At 31.8% G+C, this 15695-nt stretch overlaps 4 protein-coding genes across 8 annotated transcripts; 3 read left to right on the forward strand and 1 right to left on the reverse strand.

The window, feature by feature from the left end:
• Nucleotides 1-304: 304 nt before the first annotated feature.
• On the forward strand, nucleotides 305-3323 carry Dnz1 (DNZDHHC/NEW1 zinc finger protein 11). 2 transcript variants are annotated; one of them, XM_033338482.2, is made up of 4 exons: nucleotides 305-725; nucleotides 1016-1297; nucleotides 1602-1760; nucleotides 2004-3323. In XM_033338482.2, the coding sequence occupies exons 1-4, from the start codon at nucleotides 607-609 to the stop codon at nucleotides 2275-2277; spliced, it is 834 nt and encodes a 277-aa protein (XP_033194373.1). In that variant the 5' UTR covers nucleotides 305-606; the 3' UTR covers nucleotides 2278-3323. The 2 variants fall into 2 exon arrangements, with proteins under 2 accessions (XP_033194373.1, XP_076476147.1); XM_076620032.1 differs by having other exon boundaries at nucleotides 305-690.
• On the reverse strand, nucleotides 3087-4719 carry eIF3k (eukaryotic translation initiation factor 3 subunit K). The gene is made up of 4 exons (XM_033338484.2): nucleotides 4520-4719; nucleotides 4055-4274; nucleotides 3593-3812; nucleotides 3087-3297 (listed from the first exon to the last, which is right to left on the reverse strand). The coding sequence occupies exons 1-4, from the start codon at nucleotides 4570-4572 to the stop codon at nucleotides 3140-3142; spliced, it is 651 nt and encodes a 216-aa protein (XP_033194375.1). The 5' UTR covers nucleotides 4573-4719; the 3' UTR covers nucleotides 3087-3139.
• Nucleotides 4720-6501: 1782 nt separating this feature from the next.
• Gat-a (GABA neurotransmitter transporter-1A) lies at nucleotides 6502-11809 on the forward strand. 4 transcript variants are annotated; one of them, XM_033338477.2, is made up of 10 exons: nucleotides 6502-7122; nucleotides 7241-7331; nucleotides 8192-8447; nucleotides 8540-8840; nucleotides 8944-9127; nucleotides 9199-9466; nucleotides 9573-9947; nucleotides 10018-10320; nucleotides 10455-10622; nucleotides 10718-11809. In XM_033338477.2, exons 3-10 carry the CDS (start codon nucleotides 8301-8303, stop codon nucleotides 10805-10807), a joined length of 1836 nt encoding a protein of 611 aa, XP_033194368.1. In that variant the 5' UTR covers nucleotides 6502-7122; nucleotides 7241-7331; nucleotides 8192-8300; the 3' UTR covers nucleotides 10808-11809. The 4 variants fall into 4 exon arrangements, with proteins under 4 accessions (XP_033194368.1, XP_033194367.1, XP_076476138.1 ...); XM_033338476.2 differs by lacking the exon at nucleotides 7241-7331; XM_076620023.1 differs by lacking the exons at nucleotides 6502-7122; nucleotides 7241-7331 and adding an exon at nucleotides 7367-7727.
• Nucleotides 11810-12073: 264 nt separating this feature from the next.
• LOC117159011 (uncharacterized) lies at nucleotides 12074-13671 on the forward strand. The gene is made up of 2 exons (XM_033338480.2): nucleotides 12074-12470; nucleotides 12806-13671. The coding sequence occupies exons 1-2, from the start codon at nucleotides 12369-12371 to the stop codon at nucleotides 13562-13564; spliced, it is 861 nt and encodes a 286-aa protein (XP_033194371.1). The 5' UTR covers nucleotides 12074-12368; the 3' UTR covers nucleotides 13565-13671.
• The last annotated feature ends 2024 nt before the right edge of the window (nucleotides 13672-15695 follow it).

Below are 15695 nucleotides of genomic sequence, written 5' to 3' on the forward strand. Positions count from 1 at the left end.
AATTAGATTATTTGATACTATCATAATTATGCTGCTTAATATTTATTAAATTACGAAATTTATATTATAAAATATTTCTCAAAAGCTAATATATATTTAATTTTTTTTGTTTAAAATTTATAGGAGTAAAGAAATTATGTATTTATTATTATATTATTAAACTTAATAATTGTTAGGTTATGTTCATCATGTTAAACAGCATTTCATTATTGAACATTACAATGTTAATAAAGAAACTAAAATATATTTTCAGTCAGGGGAAAAGATTACATTGGAGTAGTGGGGCATGTCACGTGGTATTTTATGACAGCAATATCATGGCGGTCAGTTTAGGCTAGTCAATAGTGATCAGTATTGGTCAGAAAATTTAATATTTGTGCTAACATTTTAACATTATTTAGTGAAACAAATCAACTGTTTGCCTATAAATACGTTCCGACTTGATGTTTTAGTGCAATTGTAGAATAAAGACTTGAACTTAAATGGAATTAAGGAAGATTGAATTGAATTCGTATAATGTAAATTCAATGAAGAACGAAATTACATAAACTCGTTCTAAGTCTGTGACGATAGCTGATATATTTGCTAGCAAAGAGTATGGAATAAATGAAAATGTTTGTAAAAGACCCCTGTGGGATTGTGTGTATCATAATTACATATGTTGCTGTCTTCTATGCAGATTACGTCGTCGTACGTTGGGTTATCCTGCATAGTTTGCAAGACAGGTGCATTTAATAATATTCTATGTTTGTAAACCTATTTATTTGTAGTTTTATATTTATTTGTACAAAGTTGATTTTGCATAAATTTTATATCAATATGGATATGTGTATTTTAATCTTTTAATATACTTTTAATTTAACTTAATAAAATATTGCTCATGGAATGTTTCTTTTTCCATTTTATTACATTATTGCACTTTTCTTGTAATTAGAGATGCATCTTCAGGAAATGCACTTGCATTAATTATTTACTGATTTACAATTAATCTCATTTTGTATATTATTATGTACAGTTTGTGGGGTCCCTTTCATGTTGTGGCTTTCAACACTATTGTATTATTATTGATAATATCACATTTGAAAGCAGTCTGCAGTGATCCTGGTGTTGTGCCACTACTTCAAAGTCGTATGGACTTTTCTGACATTCATACAGATAATCCAGAAACAAAAATTGAATGTGATGAGAGAGACAGTTGGACTGTTTGTACTAGATGCGAAACATATAGACCTCCCAAAGCATGTCATTGTAGAATTTGTAAACGATGTGTTAGGCGAATGGATCATCATTGTCCATGGTATGCTATAACTTATAGGAATATAAAACATGTTTACAGTTGTAGAGTAGTAAAAAATATTAAATTCAATTAAAAATTATGCAATTTATAGCGATTAATAATTGATCTTTGTTATTATTTATTTTCAATTGTAATTTTTATTTCTTAACTTCTGAATTTATGATATTTTCTTAGTATTATTTTTTAGTATTTTTACCAAACATTCATTATAATAAAAATAATAATGCAGTAATAGCAGATTTATGATTTATATACTTTAATGATATTTTTTCACATTGAACTTAATTTACAATGTTGCTCAAAGGATAAACAACTGTGTTGGAGAACAAAATCAAAAGTACTTTATTCAATTTCTGGTCTATGTTGGAATATTGGCCTTCTATGCACTAGGCTTGGTGATAACCTCATGGATTTTAGAATGTTCTCGGTGCAGTAATGACATAGCTGTCAAACAGAGTCGCATGTATGTGTGTTTCAAATATTTCACTATTGTTTGAAATAATAACTATATAATTATATTCTAACTTAAATTCAACTTCTAATAGAATAAGAGTACTTTGAGAGAAGATTAAATAATTAGTAATTTTTTCTTATACAATATTCAAATTTACATGTAAAGTTTATTCAAATCTAAAAATTATTTGAAGTACACACAGAAATATGTTGTCAGAAAAAAATGAAATTAATCAAGAAGTTTTTTCTGCAGCTTACACTGTGTTATATTGGTATTGGAATCAGCACTGTTTGGCATGTTTGTCATCGCAATGCTGGTAGACCAATTTCAAGGTATCCTCGGAGAAGAAAACATAATGGAACATATGCAGAATAATCATCATTATAAAAGAAACAGTTCACGTACTCTGGTTTTACTTTCTCAGGTTTGTGGCAAGAGCCATCCAATTCTATGGATGTTTCCTTGCCAAAACCCACCACGTTATACTTTCCGAAAAGATGCGTACCTGATAGATCATGAAGTTTAGATGAATACTTAATCACATATTGAGATGAAAATGCTCTTTTATGGCTTTGCTTGCCATAAATACTTTTCTATATGTTTAAGAAAGTCTCCATTATTTAAATGCAATTTGCAAAAAAATAAGATATTATACATTACAAAATTTAGGAGAAGGAAAAGGAAGACTTTCACATATTATATTTGTCTACTTCAAATACTTAAATATTATTAAAAACGTTTAATTATTTAAAATTAGAAAATTTACAGCATTCTAATATTTTTTAATAATTTTTAGTCTTTTAATAAAGTTCTTTTTTAAATAATCTCATATTTAGTTAAAAATGTAGAAAAAATAACACATAGGAAAGATGTTTGAAGGTTTAATTTTATACAAATTTTGTATCATTGCTGATGAATTATTATTTAATCCCTCATTAAATTATATCCGCTTATAGTTCAAGATAAACTCTTAAATTAATGTATATTTTAGTATTTGTGAGTCATTCCATAAGATTAAATATGTCTAAATATACTTGCAAATTTAATACTCACATGATTGAATCAAGTGTTAGTAACTGTATTGAATGTAATGTCAATGAATGAATTTCAACAAAATCTTGTAATACATATAATTAAACATTTTAGTATATCTTTTATAAAATTTTATGAATTCATATGTATTACGAAATATTCCAGTTTATGCAAAATTCAGTACTAATTTTCAATTTTTCAAAAATATTAATGAAATTCATTTGTATTTAAATTGTGCAGAATGTATATTTTTTATATTTATATGTGTTATGAAATTATTATACATAAAAAAGTATTACACTATAAAATAAGTAAGAAATTTATTTTGTTCAAAAAATTTATTGAAGATATAAGTTTTAAAGACAAGCAGCCATTAAACCAGCGACATTTTCAAAATCTATTTTTTCTGTAATATTTTTTGTTTTAATATTTTCATCCTGATTAGCTATAAAAATAATGGACTTGCTTTCTTCTTTCCATCCATATTTTTTTACCCAATGTTTTAATGTGGTATCTGAAATAAATTATTTTATTATTAAATTTGTATTCATACATATTTTAAGGTAGTATAATAATTTGTACTTAAAAAACAGATTTCTACATTTATATAAATGTTACATAATATTGATAAGTAAAACATATTAACAATATTAATTCAAGGAATTTAGTTTATAAATTCACGCTTTAATGGATTTATGTTGTTTAGAATAATTATCTTTTTTGATATAATATTTTTTAACAAAATATTCTTTTGTGAATATTTTCATAAATCTCTTTTAAAGTATTTAAAAAATATGAAAAAACATTACCATCAACTCCTCCAAGAAGTTGTGCTAAGAGATTTTTATCTATTGTTTGGAATGTAATTCCTACTACATGGCAAACAAATTTTCTTATAGAATCTTGAAATCCTACAATCCTATCACAAAGATCAGACATAGAAAGAACTCTATCCCAAAAATGTTGGAAATTACATTGTTCTAAAATATCTCCCAAATACATGATTTGATTAATAGGACTTTCTTGCATCTGTAAAAATAATTTTAAACTTATTGGTCAGTTTATGCATTAATTATAAAAAGTAGATTAGCAACATATTTATGTAAAAAATGTAAATGAGAAATTATATATATTTTGTATGAAAAAATGTTTTATTATATATATTATAAATATGTTCTTGAATCAAAATCATGCTTAATTAATATATAAGTTATAAATCAAAATATTTTCCATGAAAATATAAAAATCAAGATGATAAATGAATAACTTACAATTCGTTCACTGAGAAGACATTTACAAAGTACAAAATCAGTATGAGGAAGATTTGTTAGAGCCTTCAACAGTATTTGACAAGTAATATCCATGTTAAACCTGTGTGGATTTAATTGATACAATTTCAAAACTGCTAAATTAGCTTCCAAGTCATATGCATTCTCTCTTGATTGTATTTCAACATATTTTTCTAGCGTTGCTAAATGATCTGGATTATATCTGAAATTTTTATAAAATATAAAAAATATATTTACAGTTATTATATTTGCCATGCATGCTTAATGTATATGATTGTAATATGTTCTTCATGATAACAATATAAATAAAATTTTAATGAGATCAAATAAATTAATAATTAAATGTTGAAAGAAATATATTAAATTTCCATGTATTTTTTGTGTTATTAAAATAAATTATATATAAGATATGAATTAGATTACACTTTTGAGTAATGAATAATGCACCTTTCAATGCCTTTCAACATTCCAGCCACAGTTTGACGCATTGCTTCAGCCATTATAGTAAAAAGGATTATTTCCTTAATTGCTTATTATAAGTTAAATAGTATATTGCTCTTTAATCTAGAAAACAGATATTTTGTTAGGTTAGGAAAAGTAATTCCAACCACACGATGAGTCTTCACAAGGTTGCCAAATTTGACAACATAAACTAATAATACCAACCTACATAAATGCTTTTAGAAACGAAAATTTAAGTATCACCAGGTATCATCTGCTATCAGCTATTTTATTTTAATTTTGAACGCAAAATAGTATATATTAGTAATAACATACAATATATAATAGTAAATTAATTTTGTTTGCAGGCAATAATAAAAATGTCAATACATTTGTCTTATGCACATTAAATTAAAAACAAAATAACTATTCCCGAATTGTTAATATATCATTCATCATTTATATGAAACTACCCATTTTATGTACAGTTGAAAGAAGAATTTAATGGAATTATACGAGCTATATATGCATGTTTATCATGTTCAAGTCAATGTGTTGCAAAAGGTGTGAACTCAATAAGAAATGTTATTTAACCAATATTTTAAATGTTATAAATTATTCCGAATTTTATATATATGTTATATTTGGTATTTTTACTTGTCTGTTATCAATTTTTGTATTCTTTGTGTAATATATATTTTATCTCTGTTGCGTATTAGAAGTTTTAACGTACTTCGCGAAATCAAAGGTAGTTCGATTCGTAAAAAAAAGATGTGACCCGCAAAGTAATTCTTAGCGCGGTTCCCGCGCCACTTCCCGCACATCCTCTAGTCATTGGGGATGCTCCCCTCTGCCGTGCTGACCGTTAACGAGCAATCAAACCGCGTGCACGCGCGCGCTTGTAAGGTATAAAAATTAGTTACGTTAACAATTTCTTGTTTCATGCAAAAGTTTCGAACACTTGGGCACCATACATCAAATTCGTTGTTTTTACAACGAAGGGTCACTTTTTTCAACTTGATCAGAGAAACTTCCACGAATACTACTTCTTTTCTTCTAAGATTAAGAATTAATCGTAAAATTTTCTAAGGAATTCAAAAAATTTTTTCAGGTATCTACTTAATTTCATAAATCGAAGAGTGATTTCTATCTATAGCAGATGCTTTGGGATTTGTGTGAGTTAATGTCGATCATCCTGATGATCTATATTACGGAGTGTACCCAGAACGGATGTAGCGATAGATCGGTGTCACGTGAACCCTCCGGATATACTAGCTTCCTAGTCTTGCTCACCTACTTTATCGTACTCTTTCATTTCGTCAGAAAGTACAGAAATTTGCTTATTTCATATACAAAAAAAAACAGTTTCGATAATAAGGATAATAACGCGAAAAATGAGATATTGTGAAGTGTTCAAAGTTGTACACTTGGAAACATGATTAACAATATTGTTTGTATAGAACAGATGATCAATTGATGTTATTTCATGAATAACAAAAATCCTCATAAATAATGTTTCTCTATTTTAAGGCTCATTTCTTCAATTGACCAAAAAGGAACCCCCGTGGTTAATATCTATGATAGAACTTTCTAATTACATTCTTAGGAAACATTTTTTCTGCCATCCGTATTGCAATTTCAAGTACTTGAGATTGGCGCGATCGAATAATAGCGATAGAAGGTTGTAACGGTATTGCGAGCTAGAATTGGAAAGTTATCGATACATAGAAGAAAATGGATGGATATGTAGATGTACATATCTAAACATTGACAATAAAGAGCACAGCATCGTCGGGATAGCCGTCAACTTGATGATGATATACTGTTGCGATCTTGGTGACCCTCTTTCTCCTTGTTTTCCTCGTCCCCTCTTGCTTCGTGCGCGCGAGCAGGCACGAGTGAGCGCGCGCGGATTAAACGCGTGACACCGATGTAAACGGCAAGGGTGGACCGGGGGAAAAAAAGGAAAAGGGGGATCCCCCGATTTTGTACCCCTGATATTTCAGCTAGTTCGCCGTCGAAAGTGAACTCCTGATTCCAGTTCTGAGCGGGCCGGCTAACCATTCACATCGTCCCTCAGATATAAATTGTCTTTTAGACATCGACATCGAGACGAGACGAGCAAAAGTTGAGAGAAAAAAGGGAGATCAAGGGAGGAAAAAACGAACAGTTGCAACAGTTCTCGTCGTTTATGTACATCATACGTAGTAATCGATGATCGTAACGTCGCTAGAACCGCCAGGATCAAGAGAACCCGTTAGCTCTTGATCGCCGAATATCACTTTACCGAATCGAAGTTCCGTCGAATCAAAGTGTTACATCACTCTTTTTCTGCATCGAGGACTTTGCTTGAAACACTGAGAATGCCGCCCGTTCGACCCGATCGAGCTGTTGCGTGAAAGATTAAGAGTGTGCAGTGCAGTGCATACGATCTAATTTGATTCTTGAGAAAGTTCCGCTAAATCGGCGTTTCTCTTTCGCGCGGTCCTTCCTTCATTTCCGTTCTTCTCACGAACCACCGGAAATTCACGAGGAGGAAGCACGGTGACCACGGAAGCGCAATAAACGGCTGACACAGTGTCGTGAGATCGATAACTGGCTAAAGTTAGGTTTGTATGAAACTATGCTTTGTATAAGATTTTATTTCGCAAATTATCTTATTGAGAAAGAACAAAGTAAAACAATATGGGGAACATGTAACACGTGCGAGCAACTTGACATTCCTAGGCGCGTCATTGACCGAGAAACGGAGATCTGATCGACGGAAGGAAAAGCCGCAAGTGGAGGTTGAATTGGAAAAGCGAGAAACCAATTAATAGTAAGCGAGAAATTCAAGATCATAGCAATGTCGGTTATGCGGAACAACGCATTCTCGGCTAATTAGAATATAGCTGTTTTTTATGAGCGTGGAAGAGGAAGAGGGAGCCAGGCAATGGATCGGCCGCGAAGGGGCCGGGGAAGGATGAGCTTTGGGGGAACGCGCACGGACTCGGATATTCATTACAGGGTTCCCCAGCCGGACATTCGTATTTAACCGGATCGCATCGATATTACTTTTACGCCTTAATTTTTTCTTATTGATCTTGACGTCAGAAACCATGTTACTTTCGTTTCACTTTTGACTCTCGCACGATTCCGCGATAGAAAGAGCGACGAGTCCTTCAAGAATCGTCGAAACATTATCTCTTTATAATACTGTTTCTGTAACTAAACTGTTCGTTTACTTTTGATTTTCAGTCATTTTGAAATACTTGTTAGTCTAATTAAATTTTCAATAACTTTCTTCAGTTTTTGTTAAAAGAGAAATCTTAAAATCGGACAAAAAATGAGTGAAATGTTAGATTCCAGTCATGTGACTCGGTATAGTCAGTGATTACAGTTTTAAACTATAGTTGGTATCCTTGAATTTCGACGAATAATAGTTTTCCGTAGATTTTCCACACCGCAAAACACAAATCGCATCCGGTCCCGGAAACAGAACTCGGTCAAACTCGTTCTTCGCAAACTACATCCTTTCAGCGAACCTTGAAAGTTGCTTATAATCCATATAAGAGGACTCATAATCCACTCTCATGTGAACTTGCTAAATATATTCTATAGAAAATCAATACATAGGATAGTCGAAAAATACATAATAGACGAAGAAATAAAAATTATGACACGTTTGATTGCCAACAGAAACACTGTTATGTCTTCGCGGTAGTTCCGCGGCCAATAAAGGAATACGCGAGAGAGGTCATCGAAAACGAGGGAACTCTTTTACGGTCAGCGGAATAAATCGTTCAAAATGACGGAAGCATCGAGAGAACCGGAACTCGCGGATCTTGAAAATCCTGACAAAACCGCATTGAACCTAGCATCCGCATCTAATAAAACGAAGCCACTGCCAGAACGTGGTACATGGAGTACCAAGCTAGATTTCATTTTGAGCGTGGTAACTTTATCAATTATAATATTTCTTATTTCTTACTTGCTCTTCAACGTTTATATTGTATTGATTTTATACTAATTCACTTCGATTCGAAGGTTGGTCTAGCAATCGGTCTGGGAAATGTCTGGAGATTTCCATATCTCTGTTACAAGAACGGTGGCGGTGCATTTTTAATTCCGTATTTTTTAACACTGGTTCTTGCTGGGATTCCAATGTTCTTTATGGAACTAGCTCTCGGCCAGATGCTTACCGTTGGTGGCCTCGGTGTCTTCAAAATAGCGCCATTGTTTAAGGGTATCGGATATGCCGCCGCTGTCATGTCCTGTTGGATGAATGTTTATTACATCGTCATTCTTGCTTGGGCTATCTTCTACTTTTTTATGTCCATGCGCAGTGGTTAGTTTAATCGAGGATATTGTGTTTTATATATAGAGTAAAAATAAATTTGATAAACATATAGAAAGTTCAACGAGTTATATGGACTTTTATTTTTAATCAGAATTACCATGGGGAAGCTGTAATAACTATTGGAACACGAAGAATTGCGTAAATCCCTACGACAGAGATTCGCTAATATGTTGGAATCAAGTTACTAGACATCATAATTACGTTAAAGTATGTTCCGTCAACGACGTCAACATGACAATCACAGAGCTTACTGATCCGGTCAAAGAATTTTGGGAGTAAGCTCGGCTAAACAATTATAGTAACAATATGAAAGATTTCTTTGAGCGTATAAAATACTATTTTGTAGACGTCGAGCACTTCAGATCAGTGAGGGCGTGGAACACGTCGGCAATATTCGTTGGGAACTAGCTGGTACCCTCCTTTTGGTTTGGATTCTCTGTTATTTTTGTATTTGGAAAGGTGTTAAATGGACTGGAAAGGTGGTATACTTTACCTCCTTGTTCCCTTATGTTTTGTTGACGATCCTTCTGATTCGTGGCATTACTTTACCCGGAGCCATGGAAGGCATTCGATTTTATATCAGTCCAAATCTTTCCAAACTAAAAGAATCCGAGGTAAGCAATATACCGTTATACTGCAATAATCGTTTTCTTTTAATGATTGAATGAAAATAATTGTAACAATTATTCGGTTTTAGTAACAGCTTATTGAACTTTGCAGGTATGGATAGATGCTGTTACTCAAATCTTCTTTTCATACGGACTAGGTTTGGGTACATTAGTGGCTCTTGGTAGTTACAATAAATTTACAAATAACGTTTACAAAGACGCATTGATCGTTTGCTCGGTGAATTCTTCGACGAGCATGTTCGCCGGTTTCGTCATATTTTCCGTGGTAGGCTTCATGGCCCACGAACAACAAAAACCTGTCGCAGAAGTCGCCGCTTCTGGTCCAGGATTGGCTTTCTTAGCTTACCCTTCTGCGGTTCTTCAACTTCCTGGAGCGCCCCTTTGGTCTTGTCTCTTCTTCTTTATGCTTCTTCTCATAGGTTTAGATTCCCAGTTTTGTACTATGGAAGGGTTTATTACTGCCATGGTGAGTAAAATTCTTTAGGGTATATTTAATAAACAATTTTCAATCCCTTGTAAAATATTTAACATTCAAGGTGGACGAATGGCCGCAGTTGCTTCGCCGGCGTAAGGAACTATTCATTGCGATAGTTTGCGTGCTTTCTTACATTATTGGATTATCTTGTATTTCACAAGGTGGCATGTACGTCTTTCAAATCTTGGATTCATACGCAGTGTCTGGGTTCTGTCTTCTCTTCCTAATTTTTTTCGAGTGTATCTCGATAAGTTGGGCTTTTGGTGTAAATCGGTTTTACGACGCTATAAGAGATATGATAGGATATTACCCTCTAATGTGGTGGAAGCTATGTTGGACTATTACCACCCCGATGATTTGTGTCGTAAGTAGAGTTCATTCTTTATTTTATAAATCAAAGATTAATGAGACTACTTTCTAATTTTCTCGTCTAACTTTAATTTATGTTTTAATTTAGATAAAATTATTATTATTCTCAATCTTTAAAAATTTTAATAGGGCGTCTTCATTTTCAATCTCGTACAATGGACACCTGTAAAATATTTAGACTATGAATATCCATGGTGGTCGCACGTGCTTGGCTGGATGACGGCTTTATCTTCGATGCTTTGTATACCTGGTTACATGATTTATGCCTGGAAGACAACACCAGGAGATACGTCTACAGTAAATAAATCTTATTTATTATTTCGCTTAAGATTTCATAAGTTTTTTGGGTATCCAATAAAACATTAATCATTCTTTTGTATTTTTATGTTTAGAAATACAAGTTGTTAGTACGGATAGAGGATGACGTAACAGGTCTACGAATGAAAATGGGTCAGCCATCGGTCGAACTGACACCACTTTAACTGCCACGGATTCATTTTGATCCTAAAAAGGATTCATTATTTTAATCTTTAATACCTTCTGACTACCATTAATTTAACGAATTAACTATTTAATGACAACATTTGACATCATTATTTTCGTGTAATTTTTTTATAAAATTACTTTCTTCGTTCGTTCGAAAAAAAACTTTTGCTGTGTTCCTGTTTACCAAAGAAATTCATGTTATTTAAATGAACATTTTTTATCGTCTAGATAATAATATATTAGATTCTTATCAGAAGGAACTAAAGTGTTCAGAATTGTATCTAGTTTTAGCTTAAGTATATTATAGAGTAATTTAAAGCACATGAAATTTTTGGCATACATGAATAGTTCACAAGAGAAATGCATTTAGAAAATAATCTCCCGATGTTGTTTATAAGATGGATTCTAAAATTAAAAATTTCAAGTACTTGATAAGTGTTTTAAATTCCGAAACTATTCGTGTAAGTCTGATTACAAATTTAGCAGCTATAACTTATTTTAGCAATATCGGACATGTACCATAAATCAAAAATTACTGCACATTTTGAATGTAACTATATAGTACACATATCTACGCTGCCATAATTATTATATTTTGCTGCTCAATTGATCGCTAAGCCGAAATGTTTTTTGTTTATATAAAAGATATATCGATTTACGCGTGATTTTGCAGAAAATGTATGTGCAAATTTTATTCTTAATAAACATTGTAGATTTGCATAGAAAATATGGTAGTAGATATCCATTACATTATTAATAGGAAAAAATAATTATTAATATATATATAATTAAGTCAAAAATTATTTAAAAATCGTTTTGGCAAAATTCACGGTATATTTAGTTGAAAATTATTATAACTAGTTATTTTAATAGTATCTATTGTAGTTATATATGTTACGCATGTTTCTCTCTTAGAAAATGTAACATGCTAAATAAGAATTTCATTCATATGAAGAAAGAAAAATTAAGAAAAAGAATCTGTATGGTAACATTTTTGGTAAATAAAGTTAATTATTAAAAAGTTATTTAGTTTTTGTTAGTATAATATATATAAATATCTATAACTTTTATATGTTGTTATTTTTAACAATATAAAAATTATACTATACATTTATTTTATGAAATATATAATTATATATGTACGCTTCCATGCAAATGAAAAAGCCATGAAATATATAAAGTATAGTAAGGATATATGTATAGTAGTATACGAAGTTTCCTTATGTTTCATTGTTATGTACCTTCTTTTATTAATTTTCAGTGGTGTATTTTTAAAAATATTTATAACTATAAAATATAATAATTGTCATTTTTAACACTTTACTTCCGTTAAAGAAAAATAAGATTCTTTCAAATATCAAGATGGCAGCGCAGCTAATCTAACAAGTGCAAAGTAATTAGAAGTGGAATTCCTTGTAAGTAGTTTTTAGGAGTGTATTGAAGTGATGTTTTTACTAAAAAATTAACTAACTGTTCAATAACATCAATTGTTTGTGGCGTTGCTAATAAAGTTACGTTGTAAAATTATTTAGTAAATACAATAAATAAATAAATAACATGATAGAAAAAAATGAAGAAAATACTGACAATGACAATCATCTTGACAGAATAAGATTAATAGCTAACAAAAGAACATTTTTGGAAAAACAATTTCTTCAGGTAATTTTTTCTGCATATATTTCATTTGATAATTATATTTATATAATTACTATTTTGAGGTTATGACCTCTGAACTGTTACTATTTAAATTATTGCATATAATTCAATTATTTGATAGAGTGTATTTTATTAATTCATTCGTAATTTTATTTTTTTCTTTTTTCTTATTTTTAGCTTCATTCCTCATTTATGTATATACAAATGTTTTATCTCTTTAAAAACATTAATGATATTTATATAGAGTTACATCTTATTTTGTAAATATTTTACATTTTGTTAGTTAGTTGGTGTTACATGATAGGTGTCGTAATTAAAATAATGCAATTAATTTTGAGGTCCAAGAGGAAGTAAAAATATGTTTTGCTCAATTGGCACAAACACTGTATGCTAGAGAAAAGCAACTTCTACGACAATCAGAAGCAATTTATAGGCAACAAATATCTTTGGCTTTATCCAGTCAGGAAATTCTTCCTCCATCTATAGCAATATTAAATGACAGACATGCATTGGAAGAACAAATTAAACAATTTGGAAGAATAGAGCTCATAGGATCTAATACAACAGCTGTAACTGATCTAGAACCATATAAAATAGAAGAATATCAAGATATAAATAAAGATTATGTCTGCTTTGATAAATCTATCAAGAATACAGAAGTTATTCCTTCTAATACAAAAACTGAATTTTCTTGTATGACAGAAGATGAAAACATAGATGATGGTTCTACTGAATTGAAATCGTCTAATATAATAAATTTATCAGGAAATTCCAGTCATATTTCTGATTTTCAAGAAAAGGATTCTGAAAAAAGTGTTAATCATTCTTCAAAGATAGATACAGAATCAAATAAAAATGACTTCAATCTTCAGACTACTGAAGATACCAATGACCAGGAAATTGCAAAAAATTATAGGAATTCAAGGAGTAATATCATAGAAGAACAACATAATTCTCATAGACACACAGAGCAAGTTCAACAGTGGTTGGATGAAATACTTCTAAAGACAGAAATAGAACCAACTATTCATGAAGTGGAAAAGTTACCTGAAATATCAGATGCTTATGTTTGTGCAAAGTTCCACTTAGAAACATGAAAATTGCATTTAGCTAAGCAACTTGTTCAGTGTATTGTTTTCACAATATATTTATCTTTAATTTTTCATAAAGTAGAAAATCTCAAATTGGGAACAATTTTTTACTATACTTGATTACTTTGTATTTCACCTTGAATCTCAGAATAATTCATTCGTTATAGCAATGTCCACTACGGCGAGTGCTCTATATACGTCAGGTCACAGTTATTTGAGGATTTTTTCCTTGATTAACGAAGCGACAGGCGAATTGACATATGATTTAAGTATAATCAAATGTCGTTTTGGTCGTTATCCATATATTAGGCGAGTATTTGGGTACTTGTACGCTACAGTGCCATGGAATTGTTATATTCCTTCCCTGCTCTGTGTTCATGCAGGTTTATACCATGTGAGCTCGTGTGGTGAGCCGGTTTTGCTGAGTGACGCTATAAGATCTGTGATGTTCTCGAGCGCGAATCGGCGGTTTAGGGGATAACGATGATCAAGCGATTCCAGTTAATCATAATCCAGTTAATTACCTGGTTGAGCATAAGTTAGGTGAGAGAAAAGAAAGGTTTGCGGTAGACTATGCTATGTTACAGCAGGATATTGCCGCTCTGCAACGAGCGTTTCCTGAATTAGACGTTGTAGTGACTGGCAAAGTAAACCATCCTCATGCTATGTCCGCTGCTTCGTGTGTTTGCAGTGAGGAAGAGGTATTGCGCAGTCTACATTATAACAGCTGTGTAAAAGGTACTCTTCGTGGTGATGAGGCATATTGTTGACATTGGCGCTAATTACGTGCGTCATGTTAAGAAGAACCGATTTAACATCCATTGTTGTGTTCCGTGTGTTGACGTGCGTGGTTCTGCGCGTGAAACTGAGCGAGTCGCGATCATGCGTGCTATGTTACGAGAAGGGAAGATCGGTGAGAAAACCTTTCGAGATTATGTGCGACCTTCTAGTTTCCAGCGGCGATGTATGAAATTAGCCCAGGATTGTAATGTAAAGGCCGCGTATGGTATGGCGATTCATTCTCAGTACGATATTAAATTTGATGATTTAGCCCAGGCTTTTGATTCGCATAGGATTGAAATTTTTTGGAGTGTGGTTAACTTCGATGTAAAGACTTTTTATAAACAACATGGTGTTATAACTGAACAACGTATACATTTTGTGAAGAAGAATGGTAGAATATATTTTTCTTTTGTAAATGATCCTTCATTGAATTACTCTCATAGTTTGGATGATTATATGCGTATCTTAACGGAGCAGGTGGTCGTGACGCAGAAGGGTCGTGTTTATTTTATTGAGAGGAAAAATATACGATGCGGTAATATATCTATTAAATTTACATATTGCAGTGTTCCACCTATGACGAAACAATTAAGCACGCATTTCGATTATTGGTCTGGAAATTCGAATGTCGCGGTTATAGCGACCTGGGATTATTCTGATTCCTTTTTTGCAGAAAGTAAATTTAAAACTCGTGAGAATCCTGTTGTTAGTTTTACTCGGAAATATATTGAAATTGATAATAAGTTTTTTGATTTGTTATATGGTAATTGTTTACGTTCTGGTTTTAATTTAAATGAAATTTTTTCAGACGCGTTAACCTTTAACACTCGAATGACTATTAATGGAAATGATATTCGTACTCTGAATAAGGTACCTTCAACCGATTTGATGGATGTGATTGTAGCAGTGTATTGTATTGCGTATAGGGAGAGATACGCGATTGGAAAAAAGATTGAACGGTTTGTGAGTGATGAGAAGGAGAAGCGTGTCTTACGAAGGATTGGTTTTTCAGATGTTATGCGATGTTTGGCGCGTATGTTTATGTGTATCTCTGTTTTGGATGCGTTTAAGGAGTGTTGGAACCAGATGGTAGATTGTTTGTCTCAGACTAGGGCTCGGTCTTCTTTAGATGCAGAATTTTTTGAGAGCATCAAATGTATTGAGATAGAAGAGTTTGTTACTGTAGAGGGAAGATATGAAACTGAGAGTGAGATAGTGAATAGTGTAAATACTGACACTGTCGATGTGCAAATGCGTGAGGGTTTTCTCGATACTATTGTTAATTATACGCTATTATACACTATTGTAAGTACACGAGTAAGGAAGATGAAAATGTTATTAGAGAGAAGGATTT

This window comes from Bombus vancouverensis, chromosome 7 (genome assembly GCF_051014615.1).
Source record: "Bombus vancouverensis nearcticus chromosome 7, iyBomVanc1_principal, whole genome shotgun sequence".
Taxonomy (NCBI): Eukaryota; Metazoa; Arthropoda; class Insecta; order Hymenoptera; family Apidae; genus Bombus; species Bombus vancouverensis.